The sequence below is a fragment of the Mytilus californianus genome, unplaced genomic scaffold (assembly GCF_021869535.1).
Source record: "Mytilus californianus isolate M0D057914Y unplaced genomic scaffold, xbMytCali1.0.p SCAF_12, whole genome shotgun sequence".
Taxonomy (NCBI): Eukaryota; Metazoa; Mollusca; class Bivalvia; order Mytilida; family Mytilidae; genus Mytilus; species Mytilus californianus.
The window spans coordinates 28,997,210-29,020,092 of record NW_026262604.1 but is presented as its reverse complement, the minus strand read 5'-3'; the positions used below and the strand labels follow the sequence as shown (position 1 = coordinate 29,020,092).

At 32.3% G+C, this 22,883-nt stretch overlaps 1 protein-coding gene across 3 annotated transcripts in view; it reads left to right on the top strand.

Moving 5' to 3' along the window:
* LOC127721650 (metalloproteinase inhibitor 3-like) overlaps positions 1-9,144 on the top strand; it is a 69,882-nt gene extending 60,738 nt beyond the window's left edge. For all 3 annotated transcript variants that reach the window (XM_052228429.1, XM_052228427.1, XM_052228431.1), the window contains exon 6: positions 8,931-9,144. In XM_052228429.1, the coding sequence (XP_052084389.1) occupies positions 8,931-9,068 (138 nt within the window). In that variant the 3' untranslated portion in view covers positions 9,069-9,144. The remainder of the gene's footprint in view (positions 1-8,930) is intronic.
* Positions 9,145-22,883: the final 13,739 nt, after the last annotated feature.

Below are 22,883 nucleotides of genomic sequence, written 5' to 3'. Positions count from 1 at the left end.
GATATTTGGACCTTTGGTAACCAAAACAAACATCATACAAATAGACTCGTAAATAAGGTATCCAATTAATTTTTCATTCTGGAAAAAAGCGATATTATAAGTCAAACGACTTATCATAAGAACGTTTTGCGGATGTTTACCATGCGTAAAACATTCGCGTAGTATCATAAGTTATGCATCCATAGAAAGACACATACGTTTTTTGTATTTAAAACAGACGTTGCTCTTTTCCTTGTCTTGGATTGATTAATTGATTTTTGTTTGCTTAATGTCCTGTTGAAAATGTTTCATGAATGTTCAGGGCTTAAACAAAATAAAGATAATACAATATGCAAGTCTTTTAATTGGGATTCCCTATGATGGTTAGCGAAAAATTTAAAAGGGGAATGAGGGTATAATGCATAGGAATAGTAATTGCGAATTGCAGCACGACACCTGCAGACCGCTTAGAGAGTTGTTGCAAGGGTTCCTAACATAATACTCTTTCTTCACGAGGCATTTGATTTAACGTCTCCGATTAGAATTGACCGCGCACAGACTAAACGACGATCAACTTGTGCATGAGTTTTACAGAAGAACACGGGATTTCCATATCTGTATACCCAAGTCAAACTTGCAGTGCATGTTGTGAAAGTTTCATAATAAATGTACTGTGATTTATATGACGGACAAGCCATAAGGTTAGAGGTAAAGGGGAATTTTAAAGAAACAACCAAATGATTGCACTTGTAACTCGAATTTAACTTGAAAGGACAAAAACGCATTAACGGCATTCAAAAAAGATTAATGAAAATTGAATAAAGATTGACAAAAATTAAAAATTATTTTTAATGCATTTCAATCCATATAAAATCATTTTAATACCAGTCAAATAGTTTCCCTTGCGGTCATTCAAGTTGATTTGAGATGTGGTTAAACTGCGTCAAACTAATTAGCCACGTCCCCGTTAAACGGAATTAAACTGATGTTAAGTCCTTCTAAACTTTAAAGTGTCCGCCTTTTTGTAAGGTAAATCACTCAAGCAGAACAGCATCCTCGTGTATCTATCATTAATCCGCTCCGAGCGTTATCGATTTAAGATATTTTACTGGTGGTTAGTTTTATATATGTTTTCCAATATTGATGTTATACGTAATGTTTTATATGTATATTGGAATGTATAATGTTATACAAGTCGAAGCAAATAATCAATTAATGTGTCGATAAAAAGAACGAATTCTACAATATATAAAATTCTGTCAAAAATCATTTCCTGGGTCAATATTATAAAGTTCATCTGAAAAAGTGATAAAACTGATAATAACATACTAATTCAATTTCATGCAATTAGGTTTTAATGCTAAAAGTTTTAGAAGAAAGAGAGATAAAACAAAAATGCATGCAACCAATTGAATAAAATGGAGAATGGAAATAGAAAATGTGTCCGACAACAATCCGACCAGAGAGCAAAAAGGTATATAAGGCACAAAATTTGCACCATAATTGAGTTACCTTGTTTTGTAATCCCCATTGACATAATGGTTACATTGGTTACAATGGTTACACTCATACAAACTATCATAAATCATATTATTCAGAAATTCTTTTTAGGGATCATTAATGTACGTCCAGTGGCATATAAAAACATGCATGTCGGAACAGGAAAATTGACATAAGGTACTATTAGAACCATGTTCACATTATTATACATTTGACATTTGTCTCTGATTATATCCAACAATTGTGATGATGACGAATTTCTTAAACTGTTCGAAATAATCTAACCGAAAGATAAATCTGTAATTTTCGAGCCTCCGGGCTCATGGTTTCTTTTTCAAGAATCAACGCTTATTCATTGTATCTATACTACAGAATATATACATGTATATACATATTGAATATACGAGAGAAACATTCAAAACCAATCTGATTTAAAAACAGGTCGAAGTATTACTCGCTTTAATTTGGTTCGTCGAAGTTATGAACAAAGTTGTATCTATAAATTAAACTATTGTGTTAATGTCTTTTCAAAATTAAAGCCTTTTCTTAATTATAAGGTATTGTTAGTAAATAACCATGGTAACATGTTAAACGATGCATTACTAAATATAAGATCACAACTAACTGTTTAGAAAAATACAAATATAACACAACACGTCTGCCTTTAAATTATCAGGCATCTGAATATTATCTGTGTTTACAAAATAAGACATATTCGAACTTATTTCTAATTGAGTTGGAAATGGGGAATGTGTCAAAGAGAAAACAACCTGACCAAAGAGCATATATAAAGTATAAGTATGTTACCGAAATTTTTAGCAAGATGCCTAATTCTAGGCACATCACGATTTACTCGCATAGGAATTTGCGAATAAACATTTGTAAAATTATGTAGTAAAACAGATGAAATCTTACTATATTTATAAAACAAAAATGAACAAATTGAATGTAATCATTTTCGTTTCAAATATGTGAAATAGCCAATAATAATCCAAAAAAAAAAACGGCTAAACTCGCTATTATTACAAAAATATCCACAATTACATACAAAATAAGAAAAAAACAGAAAAACTGAAAAATAGGGACAACAAAGAGAATACAGGGATTCGAACCTAAACCGACAAGTCTCTACCTTTAACTTGACTCTTTAATTCATTGATTTTAACCATGCTAACCTCGCGGCTACCAACTTATACTATACGATTGCTAATTATGTATATATAAAGGTACATGCTCTGTGTGTCCGTTATATGTGATGAGTTCATTTATATATATAAAATAGACATTCAAATTGTAACCAATTGGTAGCCGAGAGGTTACGTCGATATGTTGATGTCAGTCACTCATAACAGATTTCAAGGACTGGTTCGATTCCCAGTGGAGGCATATACAAATTACAAAAATTAAAGGTAAGTTTTTAAATTAATTCCATAAGTGAATAGAAATCAGTAAATTAGCTAATTCAAAAATGAAATTAGGCACACAAAGGAAATAATTGAATATAATTTGGTGAATCCATTTCAGCGACAGATTTAGAAAGCGTTGATTCTAGAAAAAGAATCCACGGTAAATGAATAGGCTGACGTCACGACAATGGTTTAACAATTGAGACTATCTATTATTATTATAGTTCCATAACATTCTTTCAAGGCGTATAAACCAATGGTCGCCAAGTGCGTACATTTTGTGAAATCATTTATAATGTGTATGTTTCAAATGTCCATATCTATTGACAACGAGTATATACCCTTGGAAAATATATAAATAGATTTTTATTTTATCAGATCTTTTTTGGGGAATTATTAAGATTTTCATAAATATCATTCTTAACACCAGAAACGTTATTTATAAACAAGCGTATAAGTAATGACTATAGTATATCACTATCGGACACGCAAGACAAAGATGTATATTACACCTGATATTTTCAAAATGGAAAGTTACAAGTTATCGGCCGTGAACACTGATCAATACCCTCAGAGGACAAGTGATGCACCAACTTGCTTTATGTAATTGTGTAATAAGAGTTTTAAAGTCCGACAGGAAATCGCTTGAATACCTGGACGTGTCACCTCACAATACATCTGGGAACAATTTCTTCAGCCATGCTGGTGATCAGATTAGGGAAGATCCGAATTTATTTAAAGAAGTTTACAAAACCGTTTTACATAGAGAAATTATGAACAAACTAGACTTTCGAAAACATTTCTACACGGAACACTTCTTTATGACTTTGAACTTTGACTTTTTAACTAATTTCCATTAATATGACTTTTTTTTCAAAAACTTAATAAAAAATTAGTTTCAGAACGATTCCTTATTTAAAATTTAAAAAAATATGTTATTATTTTAATGTGGCACGCGCTCTTCTTGTGTAATGTCTAATCACCTTGTTTATTGATCCAATAAATCTTTAAGAAATAACTTCAAACTAAAAAAAAAAAAATCTTGTGTTTTCGTAATTAGAAGAGATAAAGAGGTATTGATCTTAAAGTCATGTGAAACCTCAAATAAAACATATGCATATGTTTTTTATAACAAAATGGATAGTTGTCATTATTGAACTTATGTACAAGTGTTATACAAGTGCTCAATATCCATGCTTCTTTGTTGATTGATTTGTTTGACAAACATCATCAGATAATATAATATCGTGTGGAAAAACTACATTTGACAATACGTTTATTATTTATTGATAACACTATCCCATCATGGGCTTGGCCCAGTTAAAGGAGCTTAGTGCACAAAGGCGGCCTAGGTGGTGTTTAGAAGCTCTTGTTAATTCAGTCTCCTGATATAAAGGCTCCAAGGCAGCACATTCGTAGAAATACCGCAAAAGGACCTCCTTCGTACACTAAGAAGAAAAATGTGCACTAAGGGCCTAATGGAATGATAAAACTTTCACAAAGGACATGGCATATAGAAATAGACTTTGTAAAAATGCATTATTTCAAATTTTATGATCATATCTTTTGTGAGGGGGGGGGGGGGGGGGGTCCTGATCCCGAAATCCCGGGCTTAAAAACATGAAATCCCGAAGTCCCGAATTTAAAAAAAAGTTAAATCCCGACATCCCGAAATTCGAAAAACTTTTGACCGTTTAGAATCCACTTTGTATACTGATTAAACATGTAAAATTGAAGATGAGAAATATATTATATTAGACTGTCCTTTATATGCAGATTTACGTGAAAGTTTATTTTATGAAGTTAAAAGAAGTAATGGTGATTTTAATATTACATCTGATGATGATAAGTTTATGCATCTTTTTAAAAGTACTGTTTTTGGTGTGGTTGACAAGACCTGCTGTAATATTCTAAGTAGAAGAAATTGTTTTTTATATGCTTGATTGATAGTGATGTTTTTGCAGACCTGAAATATTTTATAAACATGATAAATGCAGTTATATGGTGCTTTTTGTATTTCTGTCTGTTATATTTTTTACTTCTATGTAATATCGTATTTTCTATTCTTATTTTAGCTCATCTTGCGTCCGTCGTCGTTGGCTTTTACAAAAAAATCCTCTCCTCTGAAATCACTGGGCCAAATTTTAGTTATAGAACGATAATTTTGTTCAACCGAAATACTTTTAATGGGTACACATACTAGATTTACTAAGGATAAGATTATAAGAGTTTTATTTAGGAGCAAGAATATATGGTTTACATTATTTTTTAAATGCATCAGTGTTATATTAATAACCTAATTGAATTTTATAATTATACAAGATACACATATGGCGGAGAATGACAATAAAAAAAAACAATGACATCCGTAATAAAGGTAACTTTGATAGAAGACAATTTAATATGATTATTATCTTTTTGAAAATAATATTAACCTCTTGAAGTCTTTCTATATCACTTCTATAATCGGGTCTTGAAGAATATGTTTTACTCTAAAATGTCTTTCAAGGTATAATGATAGTATGTAAACTATAGAGTTGTAAATGTGGAAATGAAATCTAGTAAATGCCAAATTTGTTGGTAATTCGTATACTAGTAAAATTAGAAGAAACGGGGATGTTGTGTGACTCGTGTCTGTGGATTGGATATTAGGAAATGATAATGAAATGATATCCTCCTGGGCCTATGCCATGTTTAATACACGTGATTTGCGTTATCGTTATATACGAGACAGTCCATGCAAAACGGTACAAAAAGTCTTGTTGAACTTTACAGATTACGATATTTAAGTTCGATATAATATTTTCAAAGAAACAGCTGCGCCATGAGCGCATGATACGCCCGTCGTCTTGTGTGTGAATTGTTATTCAATGATCATAAATAGTTTCTGACATACGGCCTGACATGTGAAAACCCCCTTTTTTTTAACAAAAAACTCAATATCTCTAAAATAAAATTTTGAATCAAAACCAAAAAGTATACAGATCTTTAGATAAATATAACTAAGAAGTGTGTAAAATTATAAGCAATAATCATAAATCGTTTTTGAGATACGGCGCGACATGTGAAAACCCCCCTTTAAAAAAAAAATCAATATCTCAAAAATAAACTTTTGAATCAAAACCAAAAAGTATACAGATCTTTAGATAAATATAACTAAGAAGTGTGTAAAATTTAGTTTCCCCATAATTCTCAAATCTGTTAACCCCATTCACATACTTATAAATGGTGGTCCCATTTATAGCCTCATACATGTAAATGATAATTATAACAACTTGAAACAAAACACACACAAATATTAGTGTATGCATGGGCTTTAAGAGAAATATTAGTCCCCGAATCTGTTAAAATGTAGATCTTAATAAGAATATAATAGCAGTTTATCTATGATTTTGCATTTATTCTTAATAAAATGTCAATTCATTGTTTTCTGGATTTAAGGGGGGGAGGGTGAAGAGAAGGATGGGCGGAGTTTTTTTGTTGTTTTTTTTTTTACAAATTGTTTATTTCCTTTGAATATAAGGGACGAAAAATACTTCATTTCGGTAAAAAAAATTTGGTTTCATTGTATTAAAAATAAATAGATTAATTTGTTGCTGAATAATTTCACAAAAAAAAGACAATTCGAAACAAAATATGATTATGTTTAACCTCGCCGCATTTTTGCACCTGTCACAATTCAGGAGCCTCTGGCCTTTGTTAGTCTTGTATAATTTTAATTTTAGTTTCTTTTATATATTTCGGAGTTGAGTATGACGTCCATTATCCCTATATTCATTCCCAATTTCATGTACAAGAAAATTAAATGTGAGTACTCTACTTTAGTAGAAGACATGTTTCATATATTATTACAGCATCAACATTCTTAAAACTTAAAACTAATGTTTGGGCACTTGCTGATTTTCTTTGATTTTGCCGAAAATCGGTGACCCGTAAGACACGTGTCAAAGAGCATATCTGATAACACTATTATCTTGAAAAAATGAAAAAATAATTATTTTGCATGAGAAAATAACCCATTAGATATGTTTGCCATAAAAATACATTGGAACTTATTATTGTTTTTTTTAATTCAACATCTATAGTTGAAAATCTTAGGTGTTCATCGGTTAATTGAATGATAGAATATAGAAATTGTTTTAGTTTTTTTTTAATAAAATAAAATGTTTCCCCTTTCGAGATTGGTCATTACATAAGTGTGTGCTAAAGTTTGGAGACCGAGGACTAACAGACTACGAACAGCAAAAAGTGGATACAACATTTGATATGCATGAAAGAACGTTGGACACACAATACTGATTTCACTGAAAAATTTCAACTAGCACATGATACCCTATGAATTTATTCACATACTTGAACTCTTTTAAGGAATATAATTATGGACAAAAACGAATTCAGTATATGTTAAATGGACAAACAAAGAACATCACTCATTGATGGATACACTTGCGGCTTAATTCATTTTTAAAGCACAATTTGAATGATTGATTAATGGTTGTTTAACGTCCAGTGGCAAACATTTCATACATGTTCAAGGCGAGAAGTCGTTTCAGAAATATATTAGGAATTATAAGGTATACCAAAATGTTAAAATGTTATCATCGTTTAGCAAAAGGAAATTTTCTTAGCTATTAGAATTGGTACGTCAATATTTTTCTTACAAACTTATACCTTTGCTTTAAAATTAACACATATAAGGTTCTGATCTTATTAAAACAATGTCACTTAAGTCTCGAGAATTATTTGTGTATTTGGGCTTTTGAACTCCGTTGCATTTGTTTGCATCTGCCCTAACCTGCTGTTTAGTGGTTGTTGTTTGATTATGTATTTCAAAAGTCGAATATATAGACCGTTAGTTTTTCCGTTTGAATGGTTCTACACTGGTCATTTTGGGGCACCTTATAGCTTGCTGTTCGGTGTTAGCCAAGAATTTGTGTTGAAAGCAGATGAGTAAAATTGTATAGTTCTACACGTATGAATTTAGTATTACACGTATGAATTTAGTAATGACTAGCAGAGCACTATCAGACTCAAGACAAACAGTGTTCATGTATATATGGTATCCGGTATACGAGTACGGGCGCATTTAAAACTGTTTAAGCTAAACGAAATTTTTATTTTCCAGGCGAATTAGACCATAAAAAAAAAGATATGTTTTAATGTGAATTTTTAAAAGTTAGGGACGGAATTGGTTCAATTAAATTTGCTTTACGTACCGTGGCAAATACTATTGCATATTCTCGACGAAATTACATTTTTGATCAGACGATACCTTCATATAGATTAATGTTTGCGTACAATATCTATTGGCACTCATCAAACATGCTCATTTTGGTCCCTTTATTGGCTATTAAATAACTACCAGCTTTCTCGTTTTATTTCAAGCAAAATATTTTTTTTTGTCACAGTCACTTTTTTTTTTATCTCAAGAGCTGCTGCGTGTTTACAAATAAAAAAAGAACTAATTATACTTTTCGCTGCATTTTAAAAATCTGGCATCATTAACTATAAAAAACTTAGTTTACACATGTATTTGTCATTATTTAATTTTAATGTGAATATTTGTAAGAGGTACATTTTTACTTTTCTGACTAAATCGATAACGCTCGGAACGGTTAAACGATAGATACACGCGGATGCTGTACCGCTTGAGTGATTTTCCGTACAAAAAGGCGGACACTTTAAAGTTTAAAAGGACTTAACATCAGTTTGATTCCTTTTATCGGGGTCGTTGCTAATTAGTTTGACGCAGTTTAACCACATCTCAAATAAACTTGAATGACCGCAAGGGAATCTTTTTGACTGGTATTAAAATGATTTTATATGGATTAAAATGCATTAAAAATAATTTTTAATTTTTGTCAATCTTTATTCAATTTTCATTAATCTTTTTTAAATGCCGTTAATGCGTTTTTGTCCGTTCAAACTAAATTCGAGTTACTAGTGTTGTGATACCTAAATAAAATATAAGATTAATATTCCAGACAAAAACGAAAACATAACTCAGACGTTTAACAAACTCTTTTGGTTTTTTTTCATTTTTAGATTCCTTCTATGTATGAAGTTCCACATATGGGACCACGGACCAACAACCAATGTGGACACTCAACTCAAGGATGTGATGGTGTGGATTCCATATGTGCTAGAGATCGTAATGGTCAATGCAATTGGCAAAATTGCTAAAGAAAAGTGACACAAAAGATCTTTGTTTTTGTAATACACTGTATTATTCTACTATGAAATAAACAAACATCACAATTATAGTATTTAAATCTAAAGATAGGATTGGATATATATATCAACGTATCCATGTTTTCTATGAGCGTTAATGAAGATGATTATCTGTGTTTCATTTATGAGTTCAATTTACAGTTTGTGGAGCGATAGATTGTTTATTAACCTCCATTCAGATAAATGATTTAATAGCTAGGGAGAAACTGTAAACAGTAAAACTGCCCAACACAATATGCTCTCCACATAAGGCAACATAAACAAAGTCAACAATAGACTCCGTATTGTAGTAGCTGCCTTCAAATGACAACTTGTACTCTTTTTATATGTTTTCTCCGAAAACTGTAAAGGCAGAAAGACAGAAATTGTAAAATGAAGAATTGTCATCAAAATTTAGGCCATATGTTATTGGACTAATCGTCGGTTGACTCTTTGTTAGAGGTAACCCCCGCCCCTTTTCAAGATTTACATGTTGTATTTTGTTTACTGTTGTTTGTCTTTTGTCCTTTTTTGTCATGGCGTTGACTTATGAGTTTGAATGTGCCTTTGGTAGTTTTCGCCTCTTTTTATCGACCGTGAATATAAATTGAATATAAACAGCAGTAGATAATAAGGGAAAGCTATAAATAGCAAAATTGTCAAAACACTAAATTCTACATACAAGTGAAAGTGATTGCACTCTTCAGTCGGCTCGTAAAAGGCGTCGTTGCCCTTACTCTGACTTTTTTGGGGGGATTTTAACCTTATATATTGAAAGCTATAATAAATAGACTGATACTGATTAGTAACACAAGATCTATACATACGTTAATATGAAGGATTTTTTTTCAACTCACTATGTTTATCCATTTGGTCTTTTTTTTACCTTATCTTTTAATATATAATGGGTAAACAGAAAAATTGCTCCAGCAACATTTATCAGCAAAACAAAATTTTGACCAAACAATTTTCAAGTACAACTAACAAAAAATCATGTGTCGAAGACTAAAATATCAAGTAGTACACATTCAACATCCTATGAATTTAGTATAAAGACGTCATATGCAGTGAGAGATAAAGAATGATCTTCGGGAATGACAAACTTTAAGTATTGACAGGTTGTAAAACTGTGAATGTACATATGTGTATAACAATGATATTTTTGTTTAATTTATTGATAACAAAATCAATAGTTATACCGATAAAACAATATTCAAAGATCTTATTGCAGTGTTGAATTAGAAACCTTTTAGAATAGGTTTATTCAAAGATCGAGAAGTTTACGCGGATCGTATCTTAGTTTACGGGCTCAGTAAACAACATCACCGTAAAAAACTAGGATGTGCTTGTTATACGTCTTGTACACCTAAACTTCTAAATTAAATCTTTGTATCTTTGGCATAAGTTAGTAAAAGGCTAAGGTAATATTTGGAAACGAAATTTTTGACTCAATGATTTTTGTGTATGGTTTCCCGTCTAAATCTGAAGTGTCTAGGAAAGGACAGTTATTACCGTTTATGTTTGATTTATTTAAAGTAAGTTTTTTTTAAGTAAATTTCGGCAAATCAATTCAAAAATTCTTGATTATTAAAGGAAAAAAATCATCATGATAACCGTAAGTGTTTGTGAATAAATAAATTAAATGGAAATGAGACGGGTTTTTATTTGTCTGACTGATAATGTTTGCTGCATGTACATAGTGTCTTTCTAGCTTTAATATTTTTCAAGATTAAAGCCAACAAAAAAAAAAACAAACGACAAAGAATAAAAATAGTCGTTGGATAGTTGTCTTATTTGCAATCATACCTCATATTATTTTATTCAAGGGTAACAACTCTCAAAGGAATAACTAATTTATTTGTTGGCTCCTATTTTGCTGGCATGTCTTCTTTTCACAATTTCTCTCTTTTTGTTATTATAGGTTAGAAGGAATCATATACAAAGGGTCAAGATCACAATTCAAAGGGCAGCTACTCCAATAAGGACTCTATTGCCAATTGCCATGTTGACTTCTTTGTAGGGCTTATTATGATGGTCTGTTTTACTATTTTACGTTTTTCTCAATCTCTTTAACATTTTCGGTCCCTATACATCCTTGACTTTCATATATTTGGCTTTGAGTGTTCCTGATGAAGGTAAATCCAGAAAAGCGCTTCGGACGCATGAAATTTATAACGTGTTGTTTTCATTTTTTTTTAAACATTTATTTGTATGGAGGATAATACACAATCCGTATCACTTACAGCCGTACAGTCAACTGCAGAAATGAAAAACAGAACTTACCTCATTACCGATCTCAATTATCATGATTATAACCAAAAACTTAAAAAATTTCTGAAAACGAACATTCAGTGGCAAAGAGTCAAAACGGGTGATCGAAATTTTTAACAAGTGCATGACCTGTTTAATGTTTTTCTTGGTAGGTTATGCTTTGACTGCTTACACTTTTACGATATAATCCAAACACTGCAAATTCTACAATTCAAACCAGTTCATCAAACATCCGCCATGTTTGTTGATTGATCAATAGATATAAGAAGATGTGGTATGAGTGCCAATAAGTTAACTCTCCATCCAAGTAACAATTTGTAAAAGTAAACCATTATAGGTCAAAATACGGCCTACAACACGGAGCCATGGCTCACACCGAACAGCAAGCTATATAGGGCCCCACAAATGACTAGTGTAAAAACATCCAAACAGGAAAACCAACGGTCTAATCTATATAAAAACCAGAAAAGAGAAACACTTATGAACCACATCAACAAACGACAACCATTGAACATTAGTTTCCTGATATAATTTGGTCAAGAATTTTTGAGAACATTATGAAAACCACGTGATATCATACGATCGCATGGCCCTCCGACTTGGTTGAGCTTAGACCGATACTTGTTTATATTTTACAGTGGATCAAATATAGCAAAAGTTAACGTTGTATACATACATGTCATTCAGTACGGAATGTATTACCACATAAAAACTTCTTTGCTCAACTGATTTTTACTATTTGTAACATGTGTAATGCTTCAGATAAGATATTTTGAAATCTTAATGGGTTTTTAGTTTACCGACTTCTGACTTGCCTTTTGACGTTATATCTTTCTTCATTGCTTTTTGCGGTTTTCGGCTAATTGTTTATATACCTCTGTAACAATTTCTGTCAGATCCATTTTTATTGGTACGCTAAAGGATTTTATGATCATCAAATTGATTTTCTATACAAATACTATGGTCCGATAAACCAGAGAGACTAAAATGAAGGCGTTTTGCTGGATTTGTGATATTTTGTTTATCATCAGTTTTCTCCGTAAATGTTGATTCCTCGGCATACCTGTTTTATTTTTTATTTTGCTGATAGTTTATCGACTTTATTTGCTGTTATTGCTGAGACATATTTGATTAGGCGAATTAAACTATATCTGTGATATTGAAAGTTCATTTTATATGTACATGAAAACATTTCCTAATTACTATTCACTGGATTATCAATTGTATAGCTCTAAATTTAAACTGCTACATGAATAATTAAAGTTCTATCATTTTGTTGTTGGTAATTATCAATTCACAGCATTGGTAGCAACATCGATGTAACACTGAAACGTCAAAAATATCTCTTTATGCATAACAAAACACTAATTTCAATAACTTCACCTCAAACCTTTATGTGCGCCACCTTTTTGGAAAGAAGAATGACAAAATGTCATTAATAGAGACATCATTTAAAGTACTAGTAGGTAATGTATAACGACGATGACATGACTGCGTAGTGAAACAGAGTTTAAAATATTCATCACATTCGCCAAGCTACAGGAAGGACTAAATACAATACCTAAACCGTCAATTGCTTTATTTCAGCCATATGTGGTAACAGTTCCAAATTCTCTAATCTATCAATATTCCTGCTGAAAACACCTATATATCTTACCCCAGTGATTTTGACATGTTTCAATGTTTAACAAGTGACTGCTTAACAAAGTATGTTGATTTGGAGAGCAGAGCAGAGGACCATCAAATAAAGGTGTAAAAGCTATGGAGTTATTGAATGTTAACAAAGAATTAAATTTTCAAAGAACTTATTGTTTGAAAAGAGGATTTTTGTTCCCTCGAGAATCCGCATCACAAAAGGCTTCTCAGGATGTGCTAAATTACTGCTTTCTCATTCGTCGGCAATGATCTTAAGTAATCATGTGTTGTTGTCATAGCTGTTACATAACGTCAGTTTCAAATGGGATTGATGGTAAATCAATGCACACTAATAGTGCTTTTTAATATAATATTGTACTTTATAGCATACATTCAATAGACAATATTCATATGCGAGTATAAAGTTTTTATGACTATTAGTTGTCTATAAAACTAGTGTTTAGTGAGTTTTAGCTTATTGTTTTTTGTCTGTAACCTTTAGAATAGAAGAACGCCAGAATAGATCATCCTTTTGGATTTTGAAAAATGAAATAAATGTCACAAATTGTTTTTATTACCACGAATTATTTATGTTCCTTAATAAGACTTAACTAATCAAATATTAAATTAATGATTCGTCTATTTATTGTGTAATATGAATGCAAAGCGACAAATCATGCCGACGGTTTTATTTTACTTCCAGTCCAAATGAGATTTAAAAAAGAGATGTCCTTTTCAATAGAGAAAATGATTTTCCAGGGTATAATAAATATATACTAAATGAAATTTAACAATCTCACGGATGGTATCACAATTTTTAGACATCAAGAGTATTTCCTCGTATAATAAACAAGCCAAATGCACCCCCAATCAAAACATTCACTCTTCAATACATGGTGATCTGGTGTAATGTACTACAATAATAAACCATGTAAGTCAAATCTATTTCACAAGAAATGACGTTGTGCATCTGGTATAGTTTTGAACAATACAGTTGCAGTACATATAAATTTAAATCCATATGAAGGTCTGATACAAAATGCACTTTAAAAGCTATGTCACTCCTGAAATGATTTTCAAATGTCTAACGATACTTCTCACAAATTGGACGATCATTACAGTGTATGGCGCCCCATCTTATTAATGGTTTTTAAGGTCTGTTGTTTATATCATATGATCACTATCACCATTCAATTTCACTGTTTTTCAAAAGTAGAAAGCAGATTTGATATCCACTAATTTGTCCGTCCGTCTGTCATTCCACCAGTCCTTCTACCTAAGCACATAGGGTGTACCTATTTTGTGTCATGCCATGTTTTTTTGTCAAAATCACTGTTTGTGTCTTGAGTAAATCTATTGAATGTCCTTCAACACTACACTTCATACATGTCCAATCTCTTTGATCCTAACGGTTGTTCTTCAGAACGTAAATGCTCGACGCAGGTCTAGACACGGTATCTGTCTTTAAAGGCAGTTTGCGTAGACACTTGCTACTGGTAAAAACATTAGAATTTTGAGCTGATGCTTACAGTAGATCCTAAATTCACTCCGATTGAGGTTCAAACGGTGTTATGGTTTTCATTCCTATCTTTGTTTTTTGTAGTACCCTAGTTTTCTGAAAGACATAATGGTACCAATTTTATTTGCACCAGGTGCGCATTTCGACAATGAATGTCTCTCTAGCGAGGCAAAACTATTTAAAAATCCAAAGCTTATTAAAACAATTAAAAACTTTTTTAGAAACCAACAAAAGTATAGACAAAGTCGGATATTTGTATATAAAACATTTTCTCAGACTGTTTATGACGTCTTGATACTAAATTCATTAGACGTGTAACGATTTTTTTTTAATCATAAAAACAGGGTCTATTTATTAGGAATCCTCGGTGGGATTGACTAGGATTGTCAGTTTTCCAATCGAAGGTCGGTGGTTCTCTCCGGGCACTCCGGTTTCCTCCACCAATAAAAACTGACCGCAACGAAATAACACAATAGTTTTGAAAGTGGCTTTAAAAACCAATCAATCAATCTATTTATTTGTTGGAAATTGATCTTGATTTCAGGAACTGCTAGTTATCTTAGATCAGTATACGATGTTTTGTTTGTTTTAGTTAAGGGACAACCATTTAATTCTTAAGACCGTCAGAATATTGTTTCAAACTTGAATGCGGTCTGATTATTTATTTTCTCTTTTAGACCAGGGCCGGAATATTAATTTTCTATTTGTCCAAATCATAAAATGACTCAAAAACTACCCCTCAAAATCAAGCCAAACTGTATTGTTCTAATCTTTTATGATACCGACCACCTTCTTGGTAGAACACAAATTCAACTTCAAACAAAGTAATGAAGTATGTAATGTTATTCCGTTAAAATATAAACACCCCCCTTTTCCCCGAATAAAATGATCGTCTAATAAGAATATTGGGGTATAAAGTGTAGATTGATAAAATCAAATCTTGTTCAACTTATTTTGAATGTTAATTTTTCTTTGTTGTGCTGTTACATCACTTTCCGATGAAATTGTTAGGGTTGAGTTCTTACAACATAAGATAAGAGGATGCGATATTCTTGTTTGGCGGAAAGTACATGAATGGCAAACTAGAAAATATATGTATACCATTTGTAGACATAAAAAGAAAGAGGTTTATTGTAAAAGTACAATGTGTGAAATTATGAAAAAACAAAACAACCGACATTCACATGTATTTTCCTCTCATGTTGAGTAAAGTACTATATAAATGTAAACGTTTATTAACATTATTATAACAATATACAGACTAATACCACAAAATTCATGCAAAGGCTGAAAACATGGAGAAGGCTGACATAGTTGCTACGTAATAAATAATTGTGTCCCGAAATGTTTTGACGGAACATTTATAAATCAAATTGGTAATATCCTTTTCGCTGATGATTTTTCAGACTTTTTCCAGATAAACATTACTTAACATATGATATTTGATAAATGTGATGTAGTATAGTTGCCAATGAGAAAAAATATTACGGTCTTCAACAATGAATAAAACCAATACGTCATTGTCATCTTTAAAATGTATCTACAAGACAAATCTAAAACAATTCAAACGAAACAAACCAACGGCTTGACTAATGACCAAACAATAAATGAGAGAAAAAGAAAAAAAAACAAGCAACCAACATTCTTTCAATAAGTATACCGCTATCATTGCCTGTTTTCATTCAAATTAAATTACTAGACACTATTTGCCAAAACCTCCAACAAACTTGCCAAGAGAGCAGGCAAATTATTTTGTTATAATATAAAAATAGCGGCAAATCGCTTGCAGTCAATTCAGTACTGTTATTTAGCACATACTTACAACTTCTCGTCCAATTAAATTGCTTGAATTTGCCTTCTAATTTTCATAGTACATACTTTTTCCGTGTACTAAGTAACTATGCATGAATGACCACAAGGGTAAGATTTCATTGTATCGTAATCAAGATATTAAAACAAAAAATGCCACTGGCTATTTTGAATTAAATAGTTTGTAATTAGTTTTTACATTGATTTTTAAATATCCTGCTATTAAAATATTTGGATCTAAAAATGTTTTTGACGATTGCAAGTTTTTTTTACTTAAATAAAAAGTAACAGGTATAGTTCTTTATACCTTCTTTAGAGTACAACGCCATATTAAATTGCGTTATAATTTATCATCCATGCAATTACTCGTACACAAAAAAGCGGGTGCTATGAAACCTTGTGAAGGGAAATTAAGGCAACTTGATCTATTTCGTCATGAATTGATTGATAGATTGATTATTGGTTAAATCACATATTCTACATTGATACTAGTGAGTAGATTTACAAAACTTCGTTAATGAGCTATGTTTTAAAAACACCTGTGATACAAGTAGTCAGCCAAAATAAACTATCAATAGACCAATTAAAAGATTACTCGAGTTGTAAATATGTGCTAAATTGGATAGTCTATGAAAAGGTATGTACTATGAAATTTAGAGCTCGGGGCAAGCCCCTCGCTCTAAATTTCATAGTATATACCTTTCCATAGACTAAGCTAGACGTAGATTTTTAGACTAGTCAGTATGTTGTTTATGTATACAGTTAAATAACAGCTCATAAACAGTATATTGATACTGTAAACTGAACAGATCTTAATTGACTGGAAGCGGTTTGTCTGAACTATATTGACGTGAACACAGATTTAAATTTATCAACTCCAACTTGACATTCATTTGTTTTTGTTTAACTATAATGTGGTGTGTAAATTAAGTTTGAAACCTTACATTAATTATTGTAACCTCTTTTGCAGAATGATTTACCCCACTCATTAAACTTAGACATGTTAGAGCATGTAGTTTCCGTAGTATAGAACAAGAGGTCTACACAATTACTATTATAATGTATCAGAGTCTTGTATACTAAATATAGATTAATGAGTTATGAACATACTGGTGTCACTTAATAGCAGCAGGTGTTACCTATGATATAGGGCGAAGTCCGTTATATCAGTTATCTAAATACTAATTTTCTTAAAAATTAGTACGATAGTAAAATGTACTAAATAGATATAAGAAGATGTGGTATGAGTGCCAATGAGACAACTCTCCATCCAAGTCAATATTTATAAAAGTAAACCATCATAGGTCAAAGTACGGTCTTCAACACGGAGCCTTGGCTCACATCGAACAGCAAGCTATAAAAGGCGCCAAAAATTATTAGTGTAAAACCATTCAAACGGGAAAACCAACGGTCTAATCTATATAAAAAACGAGAAACGAGAAACACTTATGAACCACATCAACAAACGACAACTACTGAACATCAGATAAGGCCATCAGTTATTTTTACAATTTACAAATAATGTCATTAAACAAAGACCTATACTAAATTACTATAATTTTAAAACAATCCATAAATTGTGAATACTCTACATTGTTGGTTCATAACTGAGGGATGAACAATATCATACTGGAATAAACCAATATTTACCAAATTGCCAAAGAAATTATTTCTCAGCATAATTTCTGGTAAATCCGGAAATGCATTCGCTGTTGGCCCTGTTGTTAGTAATTTTATTTATCAAACTTAAAACTACAACATTATAAAAATCATCATCATCATCATCATCATCATCATCATCATCATCATCATCATCATCATCATCATCATCATCATCATCATCATCATCATCATCATCATCATCATCATCATCATCATCATCATCATCATCATCATCATCATCATCATCATCATCATCATCATCATCATCATCATCATCATCATCATCATCATCATCATCATCATCATCATCATCATCATCATCATCATCATCATCATCATCATCATCATCATCATCATCATCATCATCATCATCATCATCATCATCATCATCATCATCATCATCATCATCATCATCATCATCATCATCATCATCATCATCATCATCAATAGGGTCGACTGGGATAATGGAGGAGAAATTTGAAATGTCATTAGGAAACGAGGGTAAATATTGGATAGGGACAGAAATCTAGCCTTGCAACATATCACGTATGGACTACTCAAAGAACAAAACCAAGGCGTTCCTTACGTACCCTCAAAGACTAATTGCAAGACGTCCCTTACGTGTCTCAAAAGTAATAACAAGGCGTTCCTTACGTACTCTCAAAGAATAATTGCAAGGCGTTCCTTACGTACCTTCAAAAATAATTACAAGGCGTTCCTTACGTACCCTCAAAGAATAATTTCAAGGCGTTCCTTACGTTCCCTCAAAGAAAAAATACAATGCGTTCCTTACGTACCCTCAACAAATAATTGCAAGGCGGTCTTTACGCACCCTCAACGAATAATTGCAAGGCTTTCCTTACGTACCCTCAAAAATAATTGCAAGGCGTTCCTTACGTACCCTCATCGAATAATTACAAGGCGTTCCCTGCGTACCCTCAAAAATAATTGCAAGGCGTTCCTAACGTACCCACGAGGAATAATTGCAAGGCAATAGCAAGGCGATAGCAAGGCGTTCCTTACGTACTCTCAAAGAACAGTTGCAAGGTGTTCCTCTCGAACCATCAAAGAATAATTGCTAGGCCTTCCTTACGTACCCTCAACGAATAATTGCAAGGGGTTCCTTACGTACCCTTAAAATAATTGAAAGGCGTTCTTTACGTACCCTCAAGGAATAATTGCAAAGCGTTCCTTACGTACCCTCAAAGAATAATTATGAGGCGTTCCTTATGCAACCTCAAGGAATAATTGCAAGGCGTTTCTTTCGTACCCTCAAAGAATAATTGCAAGGCGTTCCTTACGTACCTTCAAAAATAATTGCAAAGCGTTCCTTACGTACCCTCAAAGAATAATTGCAAAGCGTTCCTTACGTACCCTCAAAGAATAACTGCAATGCGTTCCTTACGTACCCTCAGCGAATAATTGCAAGGCGTTCCTTACGTACCCTCAAAGAATAATTGCAAAGCGTTCCTTACGTACCCTCAAAGAATAACTGCAATGCGTTCCTTACGTACCCTCAGCGAATAATTGCAAGGCGTTCCTTACGTACCCTCAAGGAATAATTGCAAGGCGTTCCTTACGTACCCTCAAAGAATAATTATAAGGCGTTCCTTACGCACCCTAAAGAAATAATTTCAAGGTGTTTCTTTCGTGCCCTCAAGGAATAATTACAAGGCGTTCCTTATGTACCGTCAAAGAACAATACAAGGCGTTCCTTACGTACCCTAAACAATAATTGCAAGGCGTTCCTTACGTATCATCATAAATAATTGCTTGGCGTTCCTTACTTACCCTCAATGACTAACTGCAAGACGTTCCTTACGTACCCTAAAAAATAATTGCAAGGCGTTCCTTACGTATCCTCAACGAATGATTGCAAGACGTTCCTTACGTATCCTCAAAGAAAAATTGCCATGCGTTCCTTACGTACCCTCAACGATTAAATGCAAGGCGTTCTTACGTATCCTCAACGAATAATTGCAAGGCGTTCCTTAATACCCTCAAAGAATATTTGCAAGTCGTTCCTTACGTACCCTCAAAGAATAACTGCAAGGCGTTTTTTACGTGCCCTCAAAGATTATTTGTAGGGCGTTTCTTACGTACCCTCAAGGAATAATTGCAAGGCATTCCTTACATGCCATCAAAGAATAATTGCAAGGCATTCCTTACGTAAAGGGAGTGTTGTACTCTCTTTACACGAAACATTGGATTTAATGTCCCTGTTCTGACCGGACTTGGCCGTACTGGCAAGGGATTGCAATATATCTATAACCCTGCCAACACTTTGGATTCTTGTGGAGGTTATATTAAATGTATTGTGATCTTCAATGACAGACAAGACCAAAAATCATAGGTACAAGAAACTTAAAAAATAGTTTTTACTGGAAATACAAACTGCTTTTAATACCTGAATAAAATATAAGCTTAATATTCTAGACAAAAAACGAATACATACCACAGATGTTTACCAATATTTTTTTTATCAATTTTAGATTCCTTTTATGTATGAGAGATACATAGAACCATGGACCAACAACCAACATAAAAAACCACCTCGAAGATGTAATTACATGTTCTACCGGTACATGTGGCAGAGCTGATAATGGTCAGTGCAATTGGCAAAATTGCTAAAGAATAATGACTCAATAGATGATCGTTTTTGTAATATATTGTAGTGTTCTATTATGAAATAAACATTACAATTATTCTTTTTTAAATCAAAGGATACGATTGAAATACTTATATTCATAAACGTATCCTTATTTTTTATGAGCGGTAATGAGAATGCTTATCTGTATTTCCTTTCTGCATTTATATTTACCATTGGTAGTGCTATCCCCCATTCAAATAGATGCTTTCATTGATAGAGAGAAACTTTAAACAGTTATATTAACCAACAACATAAGCTCTATAAATAAATCAACATGATCAACATTGACAATAGACTCTTTAGTAGAGTAGCTGCCCTTGAATGGCGAATTCTACGCTTTTCATAAGATTTTTCTAAAAAAACTATAAGAGCAGAAAGAGAGAAATTATGAAAAGAAGAATTGTCATTTGGAATGTTGTGAATTTGTAACTTCCTTTTGCAGAACCTCATTATAAAATTTACGTCAAACAATAACGATATTATTTGAAGCCTTATCAGCCGGGACAAAAACAAATTTCTTACCGAGTTCTGTTAGCTATGTTTGATACGAGAAATAGGGATATTATAGTTGTTGTTAGGAGTAAAATGTTCTATAAAATGTTTAAAACGATTATCAACTATTTTCATTACTGAATTAAAAGACAGAATGTAAGGACTTTTTGTAAGCTTTTTATCGTTTTTATCTATTTATGCAGTATGTAGTGAGTCGACATTCGTTCAACTTAATAATTGACGATATTTAGGTCCTTTTCCAAGGAATGATTTCAACTCTCGGTCCTGGACGATGTTAAGGTATCCAGTTATAACAAGGAAACTGAGTTCATGATAAACCCTTCCATTCCTTCTATAGCAAATACACAGTTTATCTTTGTTAAATGTTTTACATAAAATATTCAATTTCATTGCAATATTCTGAAAATAATCTCTGCCAAAAAGATGCTTGTTTTGTTTTTAACTTACTGCTGTCGCATTTTATATCATTTAAACCCTTCCGGAGCACCTGAGATCACCCCAAGTTTTTGGTGGAGTTCGTGTTGCTAAGTCTTTAGTTTTTTCTATGTAGTGTTTTGTTTACTATTGTTTGTCTGTTTGTCTTTTTGTCTTTTTTAACCATGGCGTTGTCCGTTTATTTTCGACTTATGTGTTTGAATGTCTCTCTGGTAACTTTCGCGTCTCTTTTAAAGTTATATATTTTATCTTTTATTTCATGAACATTCTTGTGTTATGTCTTTCTTCCTAAATAACAAGTACACAAGTAGGACAAATGAGCATAGAGCATTGGTTAACGTATCTTGTTCATATTGGTAAGAAAATACCTTCATGGTCAAAATTATTATATGGTCCGGCCTAGTAATAACCTCACGAGTAACTACTAATATGATCATGTCCAAACGCGTATGGTCCAAATACTAAAAGGTACGAAATAGCTATATCATTAGATTGCATCAACTTTCTGTCTTTACTACAAACTAAGAATGGTACACCACGTGACAAAATGTCATTGATAGTTATTTATCCGATTAAATTTTGTACATTCTTGACCATTCGCTCCATAAATGATATTGAACGAATTTCTATTGGTCAAAATTGAATGACAGATTGGGTGCTTTAGAACATTTATGAATTAGTTGTGATGAAAATACTGTTGTTACCCGGATATGGTCCTCTTGTCTTTATCACAATCCTTTCATTTGCTATTCGATTGCGAGATCACCAGATACGACTTACCACCGAAACTAGCAATTAAAGACCAAACAGCCTATTGTTGATGCGCATCAACTAACGCAACTTGGTAGTGACATAAAAGCTCTATGACGTTGTTTCTAGCCATGAAAAAAAACCCATCAAATTATAACGTCCTATTTCGCGTTTTTCACGGATTCCAACATGGTGTACGCTTAAAACTACGTCTTCCAAAAGTGGAATTAAGCGTCGCACTGATACCTAGTGGAAATTAAACACAAATGGACACAAAAGATACTACACTATCTGTTACCTCGGTTCTAATAAAAATAATAATAAAAATATAAATTTTGAACTCGGCTTTTTGCATTTGCGCTGATCTGCATTTCACTTTTTTTTCTTTCGCTTGCGCCGATTTTGTCTTTCATTTGCGCCGATTGTGTACAGGTAAATTATAGGTGAAAGTTATTTTTTTATTTATCATATAAACCTCTTCCGTTAGCCAGTTGTACATATATATGTTATGAATTGTCAATTATAACATGTATATAACTGTTGT